We start from the raw sequence: 17160 nt of genomic DNA, 5'->3' as shown, positions 1-17160 counted from the left end.
CATAGAATGAGGGTTCCGGGCTACCTCTGCAGGATTCTAAGTAGTTATTTCCAGAACCGGGTCCTTGTCTACGTGACAGACACGGGGCAGAAATCGCTTAGAATCACGGCGGGGGTTCCCCAAGGCTCCATTCTAGGTCCTACGCTGTGGAACGGAATGTACAATGGCGTGCTGACGCTCAAGCTGCCCAAAGGAGTTGAGATCGTTGGCTTTGCGGACGATGTCGTCTTGACGGTAACCGGTGAGACGCTGGAAGAAGTGGAAATGTTGGCGGCTGAGGCGATAGATACGATTGGTAACTGGATGCAAGGAGCGAAGCTGCAGATAGCCCACCACAAAACAGAAGTGATGTTGGTCAGTAACTGCAAAGCAGTGCAGCGGGCAGAGATTACCGTTGGAGAGCACACCATTGCTTCGAAGCGCATGCTTAAGTATCTGGGAGTGATGATCGACGACCGGCTAAACTTTAATAGCCACATCGAATATGCTTGCGAGAAGGCGACGAAGGTCATCAACGCAATAGCCAGAATCATGCCGAACAATTCTGGTCCAAGCAGCAGCAAGAGACGTCTTCTGGCTAGTGTTTCCTCATCAATACTAAGGTACGGAGGTCCAGCCTGGATTGAAGCGCTGAAAACGAAGCAGAACCAAAGGAAATTGAGCAGTACGTTCCGGCTCATGGCCATGCGAGTCGTGAGTGCGTACAGAACCATTTCGATGGAGGCAGTATGCGTTATCGCCGGTATGATCCCAATCGGCATCACCTTGGCGGAGGACTACGAGTGCTATATGACGAGAGAAACCAGAGGAGTACGAAAAATGGTGAGAACGGAGTCGATGGCTAAGTGGCAGCAGGAGTGGGATGCAGCAGAGAACGGTAGATGGACACACAGGCTAATACCGACTCTTTCGACCTGGGTGAACAGGAAGCATGGAGAAGTCAACTTCCACTTGACGCAGTTCCTGTCTGGTCATGGCTGCTTCAGGAAGTACCTGCATCGGTTCGGACACACAACGTCACCCTTCTGTCCGGAGTGTGGGAATGTGGAAGAATCACCAGAGCACGTGGTCTTCGAATGTCCTAGATTTGATGATGTGCGAGAGGATATGCTCGCCCTTAGCACGGAGAATGTCGTCGAAGAAATGTGTCGAGAGGAGGGCACCTTTAACGCCGTCAGCAGAGCAGTAACGCAGATCATGTCAGCGCTGCAGCGAAAATGGCGGGAAGACCAATTAGAAAGTAGTAATGTGCTCACACAAGTGCGAACTGAAAGCCGAAGCCGGGAGAACTCTCCGTCAGAGTAGGCTGTATCCACCACCAGGGATAACCGAGTAGAACGTGACGCTGGGAGATAAATGGCTCACAAATTGGAGAGACGATCAGCGAACTGGAAGCGCCAATTAGCTGAGGTAAAGTGAGGTGCGTAATGCACGGCCCCCTCCGAAGTAATACGACAAGTGGTTCCGGGGGAAAAGGGCAAGGCGTCTAAGGAGGTTTTAGTGCGGTAAGAATCCCACACACCGTGTCACCGCGACTGTGCGCCCAGTCGTCAAGCGGTGGCACGATAGCCTTTTTGAAGGTTTCCTCCTTGCCAAAAAAAAAAAAAAAAAAAAAAAAAAAAAAAAAAACATACATACATACATACATACATACATACATACATACATACATACATACATACATACATACATACATACATACATACATACATACATACATACATACATACATACATACATACATACATACATACATACATACATACATACATACATACATACATACATACATACATAAGTAATAAAAGCTTGAATCTGAAAACCTATCAGCACTCCCAGCCGTAACTCTAGCTAATTCAAGGAGATGTGAGAATGATTAATTCCTTCATAGTTGTTTAACATGAGACCAACTTTACCTCTCTCCATCTCTCTAATTTCGATGGAAAGGATACTATTCTTTTCGATAGATCTATGAATTGGTTGTCGTGAGTGATACGATCTATGTTTATGATTTAAATTAATTAGGCGTAGAAAATAAATAAAAAAGTTTTGAGGTTGGGATTGAACTCGCGACCTTCTGCTTGGCAAGGGGAAATGGTAACCACTATGCTACCAATTTCATTTTGTTGTTAGCCTGAAACAGTGTTGTGGAATAATGAATGAATACGCCGTTTGTAAAGCATTTACAAAGCATGCAATTAAAACATGGACGCATAGTGGTATAGGGACTGTTCATAAACTACGTACACAGTTGGGGGGGGGGGGGGGTATGAGAATTATCCACGGCCCATGCAAATTTAAAAAAATTTGTATTGACAATTGTCTACGCAGGGGGAGGGGGGGGGGGGTCAAGAATCCCAAAAAAATGTCTGCGTAGTTTATGAACAGACCCATAAGAGCTATTATGCTGACTGTATGCACCTTTATTCAGCAATATTGTTACGCAATGCAATGGAATCTAATAATGGAGCTAGAAAACAATTATTAGACGTATAATAAAGCATGTTATTAAATCAATTTAAAACAATCGAATTAAAGCGTCACTGTATGTGCAAATTACACTTATTCAGTATGTTATTAGATCAAACTTCTGGTTCTGAATCAGGAAGACAGTCAACGTTTATAAAGCTTTTAATAAGTAAATTAATCATATCAGAGCAAACGGCAGAATAAAGGCGCATATATCGATCTCAACGAGCTTTTTTCAGCACATAATTCGACATCCTGTTTTATTCAGCATTGTACACTGTTATACAGCATTTATTCAATGTGTATTCTTATGTGTGACTGTGAATTGTTTGTTGGGTCCCTTCTTTATTGTAAATCCAAAGAATTAATTATTTCCTTTTCTTATATTATCAAAGAAGGGAATATTTCCTTTTTATCATATATTTAACGAGTTAATTATGTTCTCTTTCATATATTAAAAGAAGGGAATATTCCCTACTTTATCGTATCTCTAAAGAATTAATTATTTCCTTTTCTTATATTTTCAAAGAAAGGAAAACGCCATTAAGAAGTTTTTCTATTCTTTTTATATATGCGAAAGAAGATTCCAGGAGTCACTATAATAAACAAAAATAGTCAATCTAATACATGGCATACTTTTCTGGGGAATGGTTTTCTGGGGAATTGTTCATTCTGGGGAATGCTTTTCTGGAGAATGGTGCATTCTGGGGAATGGTTTTCTGGGGAATGTTATAGAACCAAAAAAACTAGTTGAAAATTTAAACTGTATGGAGCAAAAACAACGAAAAACATGTTGATATTTTCGATTTTTTTTTCTCTGTAGAATAGTTTACCTGTAACATGATTCCATGCAGTTCAGCTAATTCCTTCTCCAACACTGTATGAGGAAGTATGTTCATACCCTCGTCCAATAGTTTCTTGATTTCATCCAACGAAAGGCGATCAATTGTGTTTTCTCTCAGTAGACGAACTTGTTTGTACCACTTGAACTGCGCTAGACGATCTTTCAGTTGCACTATTTGTGGCAATTCGATGCACAGCGAATTTCCTTCGTCAATCAAGTGTGTGTGCTGCTGAATATTTGTATCCTTAAAACGGGTATTTAGGGCGCATTCCACCTGTTTTACCCATTCTTTTCCAATTTTCTGAAGCTCTCGAACACTGTCCCCTTCACGTATTATGCAGCGCAGATTGTTAATTTCGTTGACAAACATGTCCAGCTCTTCCAATGTAAGTTTGTACTTGGCACACTCTGCTGAATTACGGGTCCTCGTACGAATTTTATTGATATCCAACTGCTGAATAACCGTAATGCATTTTTGGGCCTCTAAAATAGAGAAGTTCAATCGTTCCAAAATTACGCTGTTTGGAAATTTTTGTGTTTCTGCTTCCTGAGCAATCTCCTGTAGCTCATCTAATGTGATGTTGGTGCTAACTGCTGGATCGAGTACGTCTCGTACTTTGAACAGCCACTTTTCGAATGATTCAGCTTTTACTTTAAGCTTCTGCACCATCAATGGAAGCTCGTCTAATGTGTAACGATACTTTAAGGTATGATTTTCCGATGGACATTCGCATAGTTCAGCAAAGTGGCGGAGACAAGCTAAATTAGTGGTGCACTTGCAAGTCACGGCTGATAGGAAGCAGGTTGTTTTGCATACTTCACATTGCCTTGCATCGTCCGATAGTAGCTCAAAGGCCTCACGTTCCGCATTAGTGACACCCTGAAAATAAAAAAAGATTAGTTTACAAATGGTTATACCTACACACTTCACATGCGCGAGTCTTTGACAGCTCAATAGCATTTGCTTGTAAACAAAGGTGCATCCTATATCTACACCCTAAAATATATCGGTGTACGGCAGTGTAGCACCGGTGTAGCTACACCGCAAAAACGAAAACGACAACAGTTTCTGTTCTAACTGTCATTCAAACGCCCCACGATTGCTGCGATGGGTAAAAAAGCTACGAAGAGAGAACGACGACGAACAGCAGCGAAGTTTTACTTTTAGCATTCTACTGCAGAAGAGAGTTGTCATTTAGACGGAAGAGAATAAAGTAGTAGATAGTAGCACTGAGTTTTAGTTGGTTCCGTTCCCAAGATCCGAAGTGTCACAGGCCGATGACATAGTAACGCGTTTTGCGATGCGTGCGCGTGCGCGTGTGCGTGTGCGTCTGAGCTGCTTTGATGAACGTCCATGCAAAATGCTTGGTGAAACGCTTGCACATGTCATAGTATACGCGTTGCGATGCGTCAGCAATAGCGTCAAAGCACTCCTTGAAGTGTTTTCACGCGCGTGCACGCAAAAGACTGTTGTAGTGCCATCGAATTTAAATGGTGATCGACTAGGAAACTGCGATTACGCATAAATAGCATCGGTAGATCGAATGTTTTAAATATAGCCGTTGTTGTTCTGTTTAATGTTACATGTTAAATGGTATACAAACTGTTAATAAGAAATTGTTATATTTATAATGTTAAATGGTAATCGTTAAATGTTAATTGCTATAAGTTAAATGCTACATAATAAATTCTAGATTTCAAATGTAAAATTAAAAATGCTTAATGTTAATTGCTAAATGATGAATTCTAAATGCTGAATGATAAATGTTACATGTCAAATGTTTATTGTTTAATGTTAAATATGTATTGTTAAATGTAAAATGTAAAATTTTAAATATTATTTGTTAATTGTTAAATGCTTAATGTTGAATACTCAATGCTAAAGGTTAAATGCTAAATGCCAAATGCTAATAAAATACGTTAGATTTTAAATGTGAATTATCAATGTTAAATGTTAAATGCTAAATGTTAAATGTTAATTGTTAAATTTTACACGTAACACTTTAAATGATTAATTTTCAATGTGAAATGCTAAATGTTAAATTTGAAATTTGAAATCCTAAATTTTTAAATGTTAAATGATAAATGTTAAGTGTTAAATATTAAATTGGTTATTTTTAAATCAATGTTAAATGTGCAATGCCAAATTTAAGATGGTGATTGTAAAAATGTTAGATGTTAATTGTTAAATGTTAAATGTGCATGCCAAAGTTTATTTGCTAATGTTAAATGTTTAATGTTAGACGTTAAATGCTGAATGTGTGTGTCAAATGCTAAATGCTGAATATTAAATGTAAATTGTTAATTGTTACATGTTAAATGTAAATTGTTAATTGTTACATGTTACATGTTCATATGTCATCTTGTTAATATCAATTTTGAGTAGCCCTAGTTTCGACGGAATTTGAGTAGATCGAAACTAGAGCTACTCAAAATTGAGTGTTAAAAGTTGGTACTAACAAGAAGACAAATGAACATGTAACATGTAACAATTAACAATCTACATTTAACATGTATCATTGAAGATTAAGCATTTAGCATTTGACATGCACATTCAGCATTTAACATCTTACATTAAACATTTAACATCTCTACTAAATCTCCTTTACTGAAAATTGGGTAGCTTAGAATAAGCGTGAAGACCAGTTATTTTAACTGACAACAATGCGAGCTGCGCTTTCAAAAACGCGTTGAGTATGTCATAGCACGCATCACTCGACGCTTTATTGAAATTCAGCAAACGCGAACAACACGCGTTGCTCGACGCTCCGCGTTACTATGTCATCGGCCACAGTGGGTGACCGTCGTGTTCCGCCGTTTCCGATTGTACAGTGTGTGGAACTGTATTGCCTTTATGTCCGTTTGGTCACAGAGTCACAGTGTGTTTCTGCAGTGCAATCTTGTCGAAGAAATTACAGTCCCGCCAATGAACCTCGTTTTTCCGTTACAGTCCCGAACAAAATTTGGTCCTACGAACCGAATAGCAGTGGACCTTTCCCAAAAGCGGCCCTATCCAGCTTTGTGCTACGTGTAAAAGAGGGTTCCGCCTTCCCAACGTAAAAAAGTGCATTTCCGGTGAACGCGTTCGTAAACGTGTTGAATCTTGCTCAGCCAACAAGTATCCATAAGTGTCTGAAACATTTCACAAACTTTGTAACCTGTCTGATGCCGTTCGACAACTACTACGTCGTGAATAAAGCTTCATCGAAAGCTCCGAACGTTTCGAAGAGTGTCGCCCGGGCGCGTGTATGTGAAACAAAACTTTTGTCAGTTTCTTCTATCTGTCAAGTTGACAAAAATATTCGTTTATCGATCAGTTTCGCGGTACGTCGCGTTATCGCGTAGTGATAAAAACAAAATGGATCAGGAAACCTTCAAGGACACAAGCGAACTGGATCATCAGACTCCAAAGCAAAGGGGTCCGTGCAAGTGTCAAGGCCTCTGTTTTTGACATCGCCGTCGACGAGCAAATCATTCCATGGATATAGTTACTGGGAGCTTAATGGGGATCCAGAAACCATAAAGCAGTTGAAAGCAGTTTTCCGGCAGCGCAACCAAATCTATCAAAAGGTGGTGAAGATGGAAAAAGTATTTTCGGATCGTAAAATAATGAGTTTGGCGCAGCTCAACGTCATATCTCGGAATCTGACAGCAGCGTACACGGAGTTCAGTACGTTCCATAGCCAGGTGTTATCGTTAATTCCGGATGAAGACCTCAATTAACAGGAGGATGAATACGCGATGTTTGAAGAATTGTACAATTTCGTCTCCGAAGTTGTCGAGGAGCTTATTTTGGAAGCCAAAGGGGCAGCTGTCACTATTCCCACCAAAAAGCAAATCATCATCCAACAACAGCCATTAAAAGCGCCAATTCCTACCTTTGACGGTAGTTATGCTGCATGGCCAAAGTTCAAAGCCATATTCAATGACCTAATGTCCAAGTCTGGAGATAGTGACGCCTTGAAACTTTATCACTTGGACAAGGCGCTGATTGGGTCTGCTACTGGAATGTTGGATGCAAGAACAATCAACGCAGGAAATTACAATCAAGCATGGCGAATTCTGACCGATCGGTATGAAAACGAAAGAGTGATCGTCGAGTCCCATATCCGAGGATTGTTTTCTCTGAAACGAATGACGTCAGAGTCTTCTAAAGATCTTCGTGCGTTAGTTGATGAAGCTACGCGGCATGTAGAAAACCTTCGCTTTCTGAAGCAAGAACTTTTGGGTGTATCCGAGTACATGGTTGTCTTCCTTATTTCCAACGCCCTTGACAAATCCACCCGTAAAGTTTGGGAATCAACATTGAAAAAAGGAGAGTTGCCGAAATACGAACCGACCGTCCAGTTTTTGAAGACTAGATGTCAGATATTGGAGAATTGCGAAACAGCGATACAACCACCGTCATCGCAACCGACCAAGCCTGCTTTTGCGTCGAGCAAACCTCAAGTTCAGAAGTGCTACACGAACGCAACGACCCTCATCAAGCCACAAATGGCCAACGCCGATCGTTGTGTATTTTGCGGTAATCAGCACAAAAACTTCCAGTGTGATGTCCTAGGCAGTCTTCCAGTAGCGGAGAGACTTGAAAAAATTCGTACAGCAGGTGTGTGTTTCAACTGCCTAAGGAAAGGGCATCAGTCGAAAGAGTGTCCATCGTCGAAGACCTGTAAGAAGTGTCAGAAGCACCACCACACGTTGCTACATGGAGACAAGGAAGGAAGCATGAAACAGGATGCAAAAACGAACGTGTCGATCCCGCAAAAAGCCGAAGAACCTTCAACGTCAGCCTAAGAACCGGTATCAGTGGAAAATTCGACGGTTTCAATATCTTGCTCTTGCAATTATTCCCAACCAACGAAGACTGCTCTTTTGCTCACTGCGGTAGTACACTTGGCGGACTCAGCGAACCAGCTTCATCCGTGTCGAGTATTACTCGATAGTGGCTCCCAAGTCAATTTTATTTCAGAAAAGATGGCTAATTTGCTTGGCCTACCGAAACAACCGGCAAACGTCCAAATAACCGGAATTAGTGCAATCCGAACGCTTGCACGCGAGAAGATCAACGTACAACTTCACTCTCGATATAATGCGTTTCATGCTAGGATGGAGTGCCTACCCGAAAAAAAAATTACAGTGAAATTTTCAGTGGAAACAATGCTCTAACATTAATATTTATTGTCGACAGTAAAAATCATTGTTATAATGTTGTACCCTTCCGAAAACGGCAAAACTGTTACCTAGCTGTACAATGAATGTACATAATAAAATGTTGTTACAATGATTTTTATTGTATTTTTCATTTATTTTATTGTTAACATGATTCGATCACGAACAATAATGAACAATTCTATTACAATAAAAAATGCTGTTACATTAAATATTGGTGTGTTTTCATTGTGGGTTACTTCACGAACAATAAAAATAAATCTGATTGAAGCATGCAGACTATGAGAGGGTCAGCAACACTGCCAATGTAATCAAGATAGGTGCTGCTCGTATGGCTCTATTCGTTGCCAAGTCAATTGAACGCCTACGACCAGATCGGTTTGAGTTGAACTCAACTCTCCTGCCTCATTTAAATCCCGCTTAATGCAGACCTTTTCCGTGCAGTCACTAATCATACAATCAGTGCTAACATTTGAAAACGGCGCAAAAGCCATTTGTAAACAAATGGTTTGTGGGCCCTTACTCGCTACCCGAAGAACGCCCACGCAAACCAACAGCATCGTCAGGAAGGGGAAAATTTCCCTTACCCGATGTTGCTGTTGTGTCGCGTGGGTGTACTTCAAGTAGTGAGTAAAGGGCCCACAAACCATTTGTTTACAAATGGCTTTTGTGCCGTTTTCAAATGTTAGCACTGCAATAATAATAAAAAAATCCACCACTTGAAGATGTCAGGAAATCACTCTCAGGTGGAAGCATATTTTCATGGGCGATTCTCTCCAGTTGAATGCATTAACTTATCAACGACGTTCAACCACCAAGGAGACGTGACCTAGAGAGATCGAGTGCAGGGGAGTTGGCTTCCATTTCTCACAAGTTCCGGATCGAATCTCAATCCATAACCAGTAAAAAAAAGGACTCACCCGTAACAGACATTACCACCCCCTTCCCTCCCCGGGGCGATGTTTTATTTTTTCGATTTATTTTTAAAGTCGATAAAGTAGATCTGGCAAGCCAACACATACACTCTAAAGTACACTGTTATTTTTTTTTAATCAATAAATTCGCCAACCAACAGTAAAATAACAATAATATATAATGTTATTGAAAAAAAATTATATGGGGAAATCACGAAAATTTCATTGTTAAGATACTTAACAACCCCCCTTTTTTATTGTAAATTTTCCATTTACCATGAAATTTACTGTTTTGTACAACATAAATCAAGGTAAATTTATTGTAGACGTAACAATATAAATCATTGTTAAGACAATAATTTTCGTCTTATTGTTACATTGTTTTTTATTGTATTTTTGTTGTTATTTTTTTTCGGGTAATTACTCCAAAGGTAACCGGAACCTTGCCAGCTTTAAAGATTGATGTACGAGATTGGAAGCTGCCCAGTGAAATTGTTTTGGCCGATGTAGATTTTCACAAGCCGTCCCAGGTGGATATGCTGATTGGTATACAACATTTCTTTGATCTGCTAAAGCCTGGCCAAATTCAGCTCGCTCCTCATCTGCCGCAGCTACGTGATAGCCACCTCGGCTGGGTTGTGGCAGGCGTAATAAACCAGGACAGCAGTACACTCCAATACGGCGTCAGTCAGCGATATTGAACAAATGATGTACCAGTTTTGGCAGATTGAAGAGGTTCCCAACGTTGCTGTTGGAAAAGCGTTTTCTGCGAGATCATGCTCTCAAGGCGCAGTACGTTGACTTCATTCGTGAGTACAAGTCACTGAAACATTGCCACCAGATAAATGAAGCCGACGACCATCCGGATAAACAAAAATTCTATTTGCCCCATCACGCAGTACTGCGGCCTGAAAGTTCCAGTACTAAACGCCGTGTCGTTTTTGACGCTAGTGCAAAACCTTCATCGTCAGCATTGTCGTTAAATGATGTTCTACATATGGGGCCAGTTGTCCAAAGTGATTCGTTTACCATAACGATTCGTTTTCGGAAGTATAAGTTCGTATTTTCTGCCGACGTATTGAAAATGTACCGACAGGTGTTGGAGGACACGTGTTTTCTGCGGATTTTTTGGAGAGAAGACTCATCGCTGCCATTACGAGTACTGGAGCTCAATACGGTTACGTATGGTACAGCTTCAGCGCCGTTCCAAGCTACTCGATGCCTTATCCAACTTGCCGAAGACGATTCTAGTATTCTTCCCGAAGTAGTTCGGATTATTAAGGAGGACTTTTATGTGGATGATGTGCTTTCAGGTGCAGATACCATCGATAAAGCCGTCGAATACTATAAACAGTTGAAATCATCACTGGCTGGAGGAGGCTTTCCATTGACCAAGTGGTGCTCTAACTCAAGGGAATTTCTCCAGCACGTCCCACCGGAATACCAAGAGAAACAGCAATCGATTCCAGTATATGGAGCAAACGAGTTGAAAATGAAGATTATCAGTGTATGATGATCTCGGTGAAAAAGCATTTTAGTGAGCCTTGCCTAGTAGATGTCTTAGTAGAAAGGACTAAACTAAACATGGAAATCGATTGCGGCGCGGCTGTTTCAGTGATCAGCTTGAAACTTTATCGAAAGTATTTTGATCATATACAGGCTACACAATGCAATAGTCGTTTAGTTGTAGTAAATGGGCAACATCTTAACATTTTTGGACAGATTTTGGTTAAAGCATCTATTAACAACATACAGCATCAGGTTTCCTTGATAATACTCGAAGGTCCAAGAAGTTTTGTTCCGCTGTTAGGAAGAAACTGGTTAGACGTTTTTTACCCGCGCTGGAGGAAAACTTTTGGGAATCCAATGAGCGTCAATGTCGTTGAGAATAAGGTTCAGCAGGCAGAGTTTGGAGGTAATGTCGAATCTAATATACAATTGCGGTTTCCTAAGACATTTGATGGCGATTTTTCAAATCCAATAGCAGGGTTTGAGGCAGATCTCGTTCTTAAGGAGGACAAGCCTATATTCCGCAAAGCGTATGAGGTACCATACAAAATCAAAGAAAAGGTTATTGAGCATTTAGATTCCATAGAGAGCCAGAGAGTAATTACACCTATTCAGGTTGGTGAATGGGCGTCTCCAGTTGTTATAGTCCCCCCTATTCTGCGAGTCACGTGACTCTCTCTCACCGGTGAGGTGACAATAGTCACCTCGTGTGAGGTGACTCTTCATTTGATTTGCACGGAGAGTCACCTCACACGAGGTGACAATTGTCACCTCATCGGTGACAGAGAGTCACGTGACTCGCAAAATTAGGGGGAGTATTGAAGAAAGATAACTACATTAGGATGGTTATAGACTGTCGAGTTTCCATTAACAAACTAATAATTCCGGACACATACCCTCTACCACTAGCCCAGGACATATTTGCCTCATTGTCAGGGTGTAAATGGTTTTGTTGTCTTGACTTGGCGGGGGCGTACACACAACTTCAACTTTCCAAAAGATCCAGAAAATTTGTTGTCATCAACACTAATAAAGGTTTGTATACATACAACCGTTTACCCCAGGGAGCTACATCCAGTGCTTCAATTTTCCAGAATATTATGGATCAAATTTTGATTGGATTGAAGCATGTGAGTTGTTACCTGGATGACGTACTCATTGCAGGAGAAACAAGAGAAGAATGCCAAAGAAATTTATACATAGTACTTGATAGACTTGAAAAGGCTAATATAAAAGTAAACTACAAAAAATGTCACTTTTTTGTTAAATCTTTCACTTATTTGGGACATTTGATAACAGAAAATGGAAATCTTCCATCACCTGATAAGCTGTCAACCATTAAAGAAGCTAAAGTCCCAACAGATGTCACTAGTTTAAAAGCGTATTTGGGTTTAATAAATTTCTACGGGAAATTTGTTCCTCATCTTTCTGCAAAATTAAGTTGTTTGTATGCATTACTGCGTAAAGATACCAAGTTTATTTGGACTGGCTTATGTCAGAAAACATTCAAAGAGAGCAAATTAAATTTAATCAAAGCCAATATTTTGGACTTCTATAATCCCAAAAAACCGATTATAGTAGTATCTGTCGCATGCAGCTATGGACTCGGGGGTGTCATAGCTCATAAAATTGATGATCAAGAAAGGCCTATAAGTTTTGTATCCTTTTCGTTAAACGCTGCTCAAAAAACTTACCCAATTCTGCATTTGGAGGCTTTGGCTATTGTGTGCACTGTGAAAAAATTTCACAAGTTTTTATTCGGACAAAGATTTACTATTTATACAGACCATAAGCCTTTACTAGGTATTTTTGGGAAAGATGGTAAAAATCAGATTTGTGTCACCAGATTACAACGTTACGTGATGGAAATGTCCATATATGAATTCGATATTTGTTATAGGCCTTCATCTCAGATGGGGGACGCTTATTTTTGTTCCAGATTCCCTTTAGAACAAACTGTTCCTAAGAATATAGACAGTGGCTGTATAAAGAGCATTAATTTTTTCGGAGAGTTTCCACTCGACTTTTCACAAATCACTAATGAAACAAAATCGGATTCTTTTCTTTCTAAGGTTACTAATTATGTTGAGGAAGGTTGGCCAAATAAGATCGATAATATATACCAGGATAGAGTATTTATACCAATATCTCTTCGTATTCCTATTTTAAAATTGCTTCACTCCAACCACAATGGTGTGGTCAAAATGAAGCAAACAGCTCGCCGGTGTCTGTTTTGGTTAGGCATGAATGAAGAAATTGAAAACTATGTAAAACAATGCCAGTCATGTTTAAAAACTGCAGCATATCATAAAGTTGTGTGTAACACTTCATGGACTCCAACTACACGCCCATTCAGCCGTATTCATGCTGATTTTTTCTTTTTCCAATCTAAAACTTATTTATTGATAGTGGATAGTTATACAAAATGGTTGGAAATAGAACTACTCAGCTGCAGTATGGAACAGATGCCAACAAGGTAATAACAAAAATTACGGCTACTTTCGCGCGATTTGGGCTCCCGGATGTCCTAGTAACAGATGGTGGTCCACCATTCAACTCAGCTCATTTTTGTTCATTCATTGAACGACAGGGAATACGGGTTATGAAAAGCCCTCCATATAACCCCAGCAGTAACGGGCAAGCGGAAAGAATGGTGCGGGTAGTAAAAGATGTTTTGAAAAAGTTTATTTTAGACCCTGAGACAAGATCTCTTGATATTGAGGATCGCATTACATTATTTCTAATTAACTATAGAAATACGTGTTCTTTGGACAATAGATTCCCATCCGAAAAATTATTTAGATTCAAACCAAAAATTTTAGTTGACCTTTTACATCCTAAGCGTAGTTATAAAGATTATCTTGAAGCTCCTTCCAGGAGGGAAAAACCTTTCGTTGACACCAGTACGCCCTCCCAAGATCCTTTTACCAAACTAGCCTTAGGTGATAAAATCTTGTATAAAAATAACGACAAGCATGCTTTTGAGAAATGGATTGATGCACATTATGTTAAAAGATTCTCACCAAATGTTTTCACTATTTCTATTGGCAGTCACACGATCAATGCTTGCCACACAATATACAAATTCATGCATTGGTATTGGCATCGAAAGCTCTCAATTAATAACTGTGGAAGTGCATTTAGAACACTAAGTTGAGACACGCAATAAGCTAATATGCGCTAAGCAATAAGCTTGAAATGCGAACAAGAAGAAGAAGAATATTTGAAGTTATTGAAATGATTTCAGAATGTAATGAAGTGTTAATGAACTGAAGATTTTCGGATATTTGATGTAGATCTATTCATGTGCAAATCATGAGTTCGATTAGTTTGATTTAATTATTTCTCATTGTTTGTACAATTCTGATAAATTTAGAGTTCAATCTTTAGGAGGGAGAACTGTTATGTTCGGTAGAATCGTCCAAATCGCTCGAACATGCATGACAGATGAACGATAATCGAGAAAACGATATAAAATGTAATTGTATGCTGAAGCGGAATTAAAGCTATTGATCGGTTTCTTTGTCTTTTGACTGTACTCCGAGTAAGACGTGTTTTTTATAATTCTGGAGAAAGTATCTTAATGACTAGTATTATATATTCTATTGTGTGAACTCAAAAGTGACCAGTGGGCGACGATGAGACTCATCGAGACGGGGGGACAAGACAAACAAAAATTAATAAAGAGAGACAAAAGACAAAGGAATTAAATTCTTATACTAGTGTTCCGTCCATTCCCAGAAGGACTGAAGTGAGGTAGCGCCCAATCCTATTTCTACGGCAACACTACGAACAGCGACGCTGAATACTATGGTAGGGATTCGTACGAGGGAGAACAGCACAAACCGAGGAGTATTAATTCAACCTTCGAAGTGTGTACACTAGAGCAAAGAGCAATAAATGTAGTTAAGTTAGTGTAGCAAAAGTGTTCTTTCCATCGAACCGATCATCCGAAATTACAGTCCACCACCGAAGATCCGTCCATCCAAGGGAATCGTCAAGGGCACTTCCAGTGTCATCCCAAGATCGTTTTCCACGGCGATTCCCTTGCGCATGTGTTATGGTTCATTGCATCGGAACATAATTTGGTCCTTCGAACCGGATGGGAATGCAGCCAAGGTTTAGCTGCCCACGAAGAGGCGGTACCCAGTCTACGAGAGGTTTCCTGCCAGGAGAAAAGCCTAATCATCCCGAGCGAACACATCGTTGCTACACGAAACGAAACGAAAACGAGTTTCTCTTGCTGCTGGTGCTGTGTACACACATTCGTATGCGCCGCGTAGTGAGCGGTCCGCAATCGTCCGCCGTCGCAAAAGACAAAAAGTGAACGCCATTTTGCTAAATCCGAACGAGTCGAAAACAAGTGCGTGCGTGTACAAGGTCATGTACAGTTGCGTCGTGTGTGCAACGTTGCCAATTTAGTGCCGAATCAATCAATCCTATTGAGAGTGCATCGTTGCCGAACTCATACCGAAACATTTAGTCAGGTCGCGTGTGCTACGTTGCCAGATCCGTGTTGAAACTATCAGTGCGTCGCGTGTGTAAGAAAAAGGCAACTAAAAAACTGAAGTGGAAAAGTGACCTTGAAGACAAACCAAAAAATGCCGGTAGAACATTCTCCGTTGAAACAAGTGCAGCAAGAGGAGCAACAATTGTACAACAATTGGATCAAGCGGAACAATCAGAAGACGTTCCAATTGTGCAACATATGGAGTTGCCGGGTCCGCCTACCGGGCAGCTTTCAAGATCCAATTCATCAGGTTCATTTCACGGATTCAATTGGGAGGAGGCTATGGATTCTGAAACGATGCGGAGCTTGAAGGGTCTGTTCCGGCAGAGAGGACAAATCGAGCAGAAGCTAGTGCGAATCCAGTTAACCTTGAGAGACTAGAAAAGTATGAGGTTGGCCCAGCTGCAGTGCACCAAGACTCGTAGCCATCTACACCGAGTTTAGCCACTTCCATAGCAAGATCATGGCCTTGATTCCTGACGAAGCATCGGATGAGCAGGATGACATTTACTGCTCCTTCGAGAATCGTCACAGTGAGTTGTCAAATCGCGTTCAGGAATTGATCAACTTCGCTACACCATGGCAACCTGCAACTTTTTCTGTTCCCGCACCACAAGTCATCATCCAGCAACAACCACTGAAAGCGCCAATCCCTACGTTTGACGGCAATTACGCTAATTGGCCGAAATTCAATTTTCAAATTCAAATTTCCAAGACGTGATGGCGCAGTCTGGGGACTCGGAAGCGCTGAAGTTGTACCATCTGGACAAAGCGCTGGTTGGATCCGCTGCTGGAATACTGGATGCGAAGACGATCAATGAAGGTAATTATCAGCAAGCCTGGAAGGTGCTATCCGATCGATACGAGAATACGCGTGTGATTGTGGAATCGCACATCCGATGATTGCTTTCGTTGAAGAAGATGTCGAAAGCAACGTTCAAGGAATTGGATAGCCTGCTGAGCGAAGCAACCGGTCACGTCGAAAGCCTTCGGTACCAGAAGCAAGAGCTGGTCGGTATTTCCGAGCACATCGTGGTGTATCTCATCGTCACTGCCTTGGATGATTCGACGCGAATGGCCTGGGAACGTACCCAACAGAGAGGAGTGCTGCCGAAGTACGAACAGACGATTTCATTCATCAAGACCAGGTGTCAAGTCCTAGAGCAGTGTGAGTCATCGCGAGTGCTAGCGCAACCAACTATCTCCAAACCCAAAGCCATATCGACTACAAGCAAGATGCCGTTGTTGAAGAGCAACACAGCCACCACGAGTTCCAGCACATCCCAAGGTCATTGCCAATTCTGTGGCAGTGGACATTTCAACTTCCAGTGCACGGAGTTCAAACAGCTAACAGCAACTCAGAGGACAGAGAAAGTTCGAACGACAGGTTTGTGCTTTAACTGCCTCCGCAAGGGACACCAGTCCAAACAGTGTACGTCCAGCAAAACGTGTCGAAAGTGCAGCAGAAGACATCATACCCTACTACATGATGACAACGAAAGGGACAGCAGCCAGGATGTCAAAGCGAACGTCGCTTCGCCAAAGAATCGTGAAATCAACAAACCACCAGCTAGTGTTCAACCTCCTGCTTCGGTGGTGGATTAACCCGTGTCCACTGCATGCTCAAGCAATCACGTCCAAACATCGAAGACCGTTTTGCTGCTTACTGCAGTCGTCCAAGCCATCGATAAGCATAACCAACCGCATCCATGTCGAGTCGTGCTCGACAGTGGGTCACAAGTGAA

At 41.0% G+C, this 17160-nt stretch overlaps 1 protein-coding gene across 1 annotated transcript in view; it reads right to left on the bottom strand.

Moving 5' to 3' along the window:
• Nucleotides 1-3133: 3133 nt before the first annotated feature.
• Kdm5 (Lysine demethylase 5) overlaps nucleotides 3134-17160 on the bottom strand; it is a 52514-nt gene continuing 38487 nt past the window's right edge. Inside the window, exon 3 of the mRNA XM_065229438.1 lies at nucleotides 3134-4193. Within this exon, the coding sequence (XP_065085510.1) occupies nucleotides 3228-4193 (966 nt within the window). The 3' untranslated portion in view covers nucleotides 3134-3227. The remainder of the gene's footprint in view (nucleotides 4194-17160) is intronic.

The sequence above is a fragment of the Ochlerotatus camptorhynchus genome, unplaced genomic scaffold (assembly GCF_037179485.1).
Source record: "Ochlerotatus camptorhynchus isolate MF236.1 unplaced genomic scaffold, CSIRO-AGI_Acam_v1.1 ptg000314l, whole genome shotgun sequence".
Classification (NCBI taxonomy): Eukaryota; Metazoa; Arthropoda; class Insecta; order Diptera; family Culicidae; genus Ochlerotatus; species Ochlerotatus camptorhynchus.
Note: the sequence above shows the minus strand (reverse complement) of the source record. Positions and strands in the feature narration are given on the sequence as shown.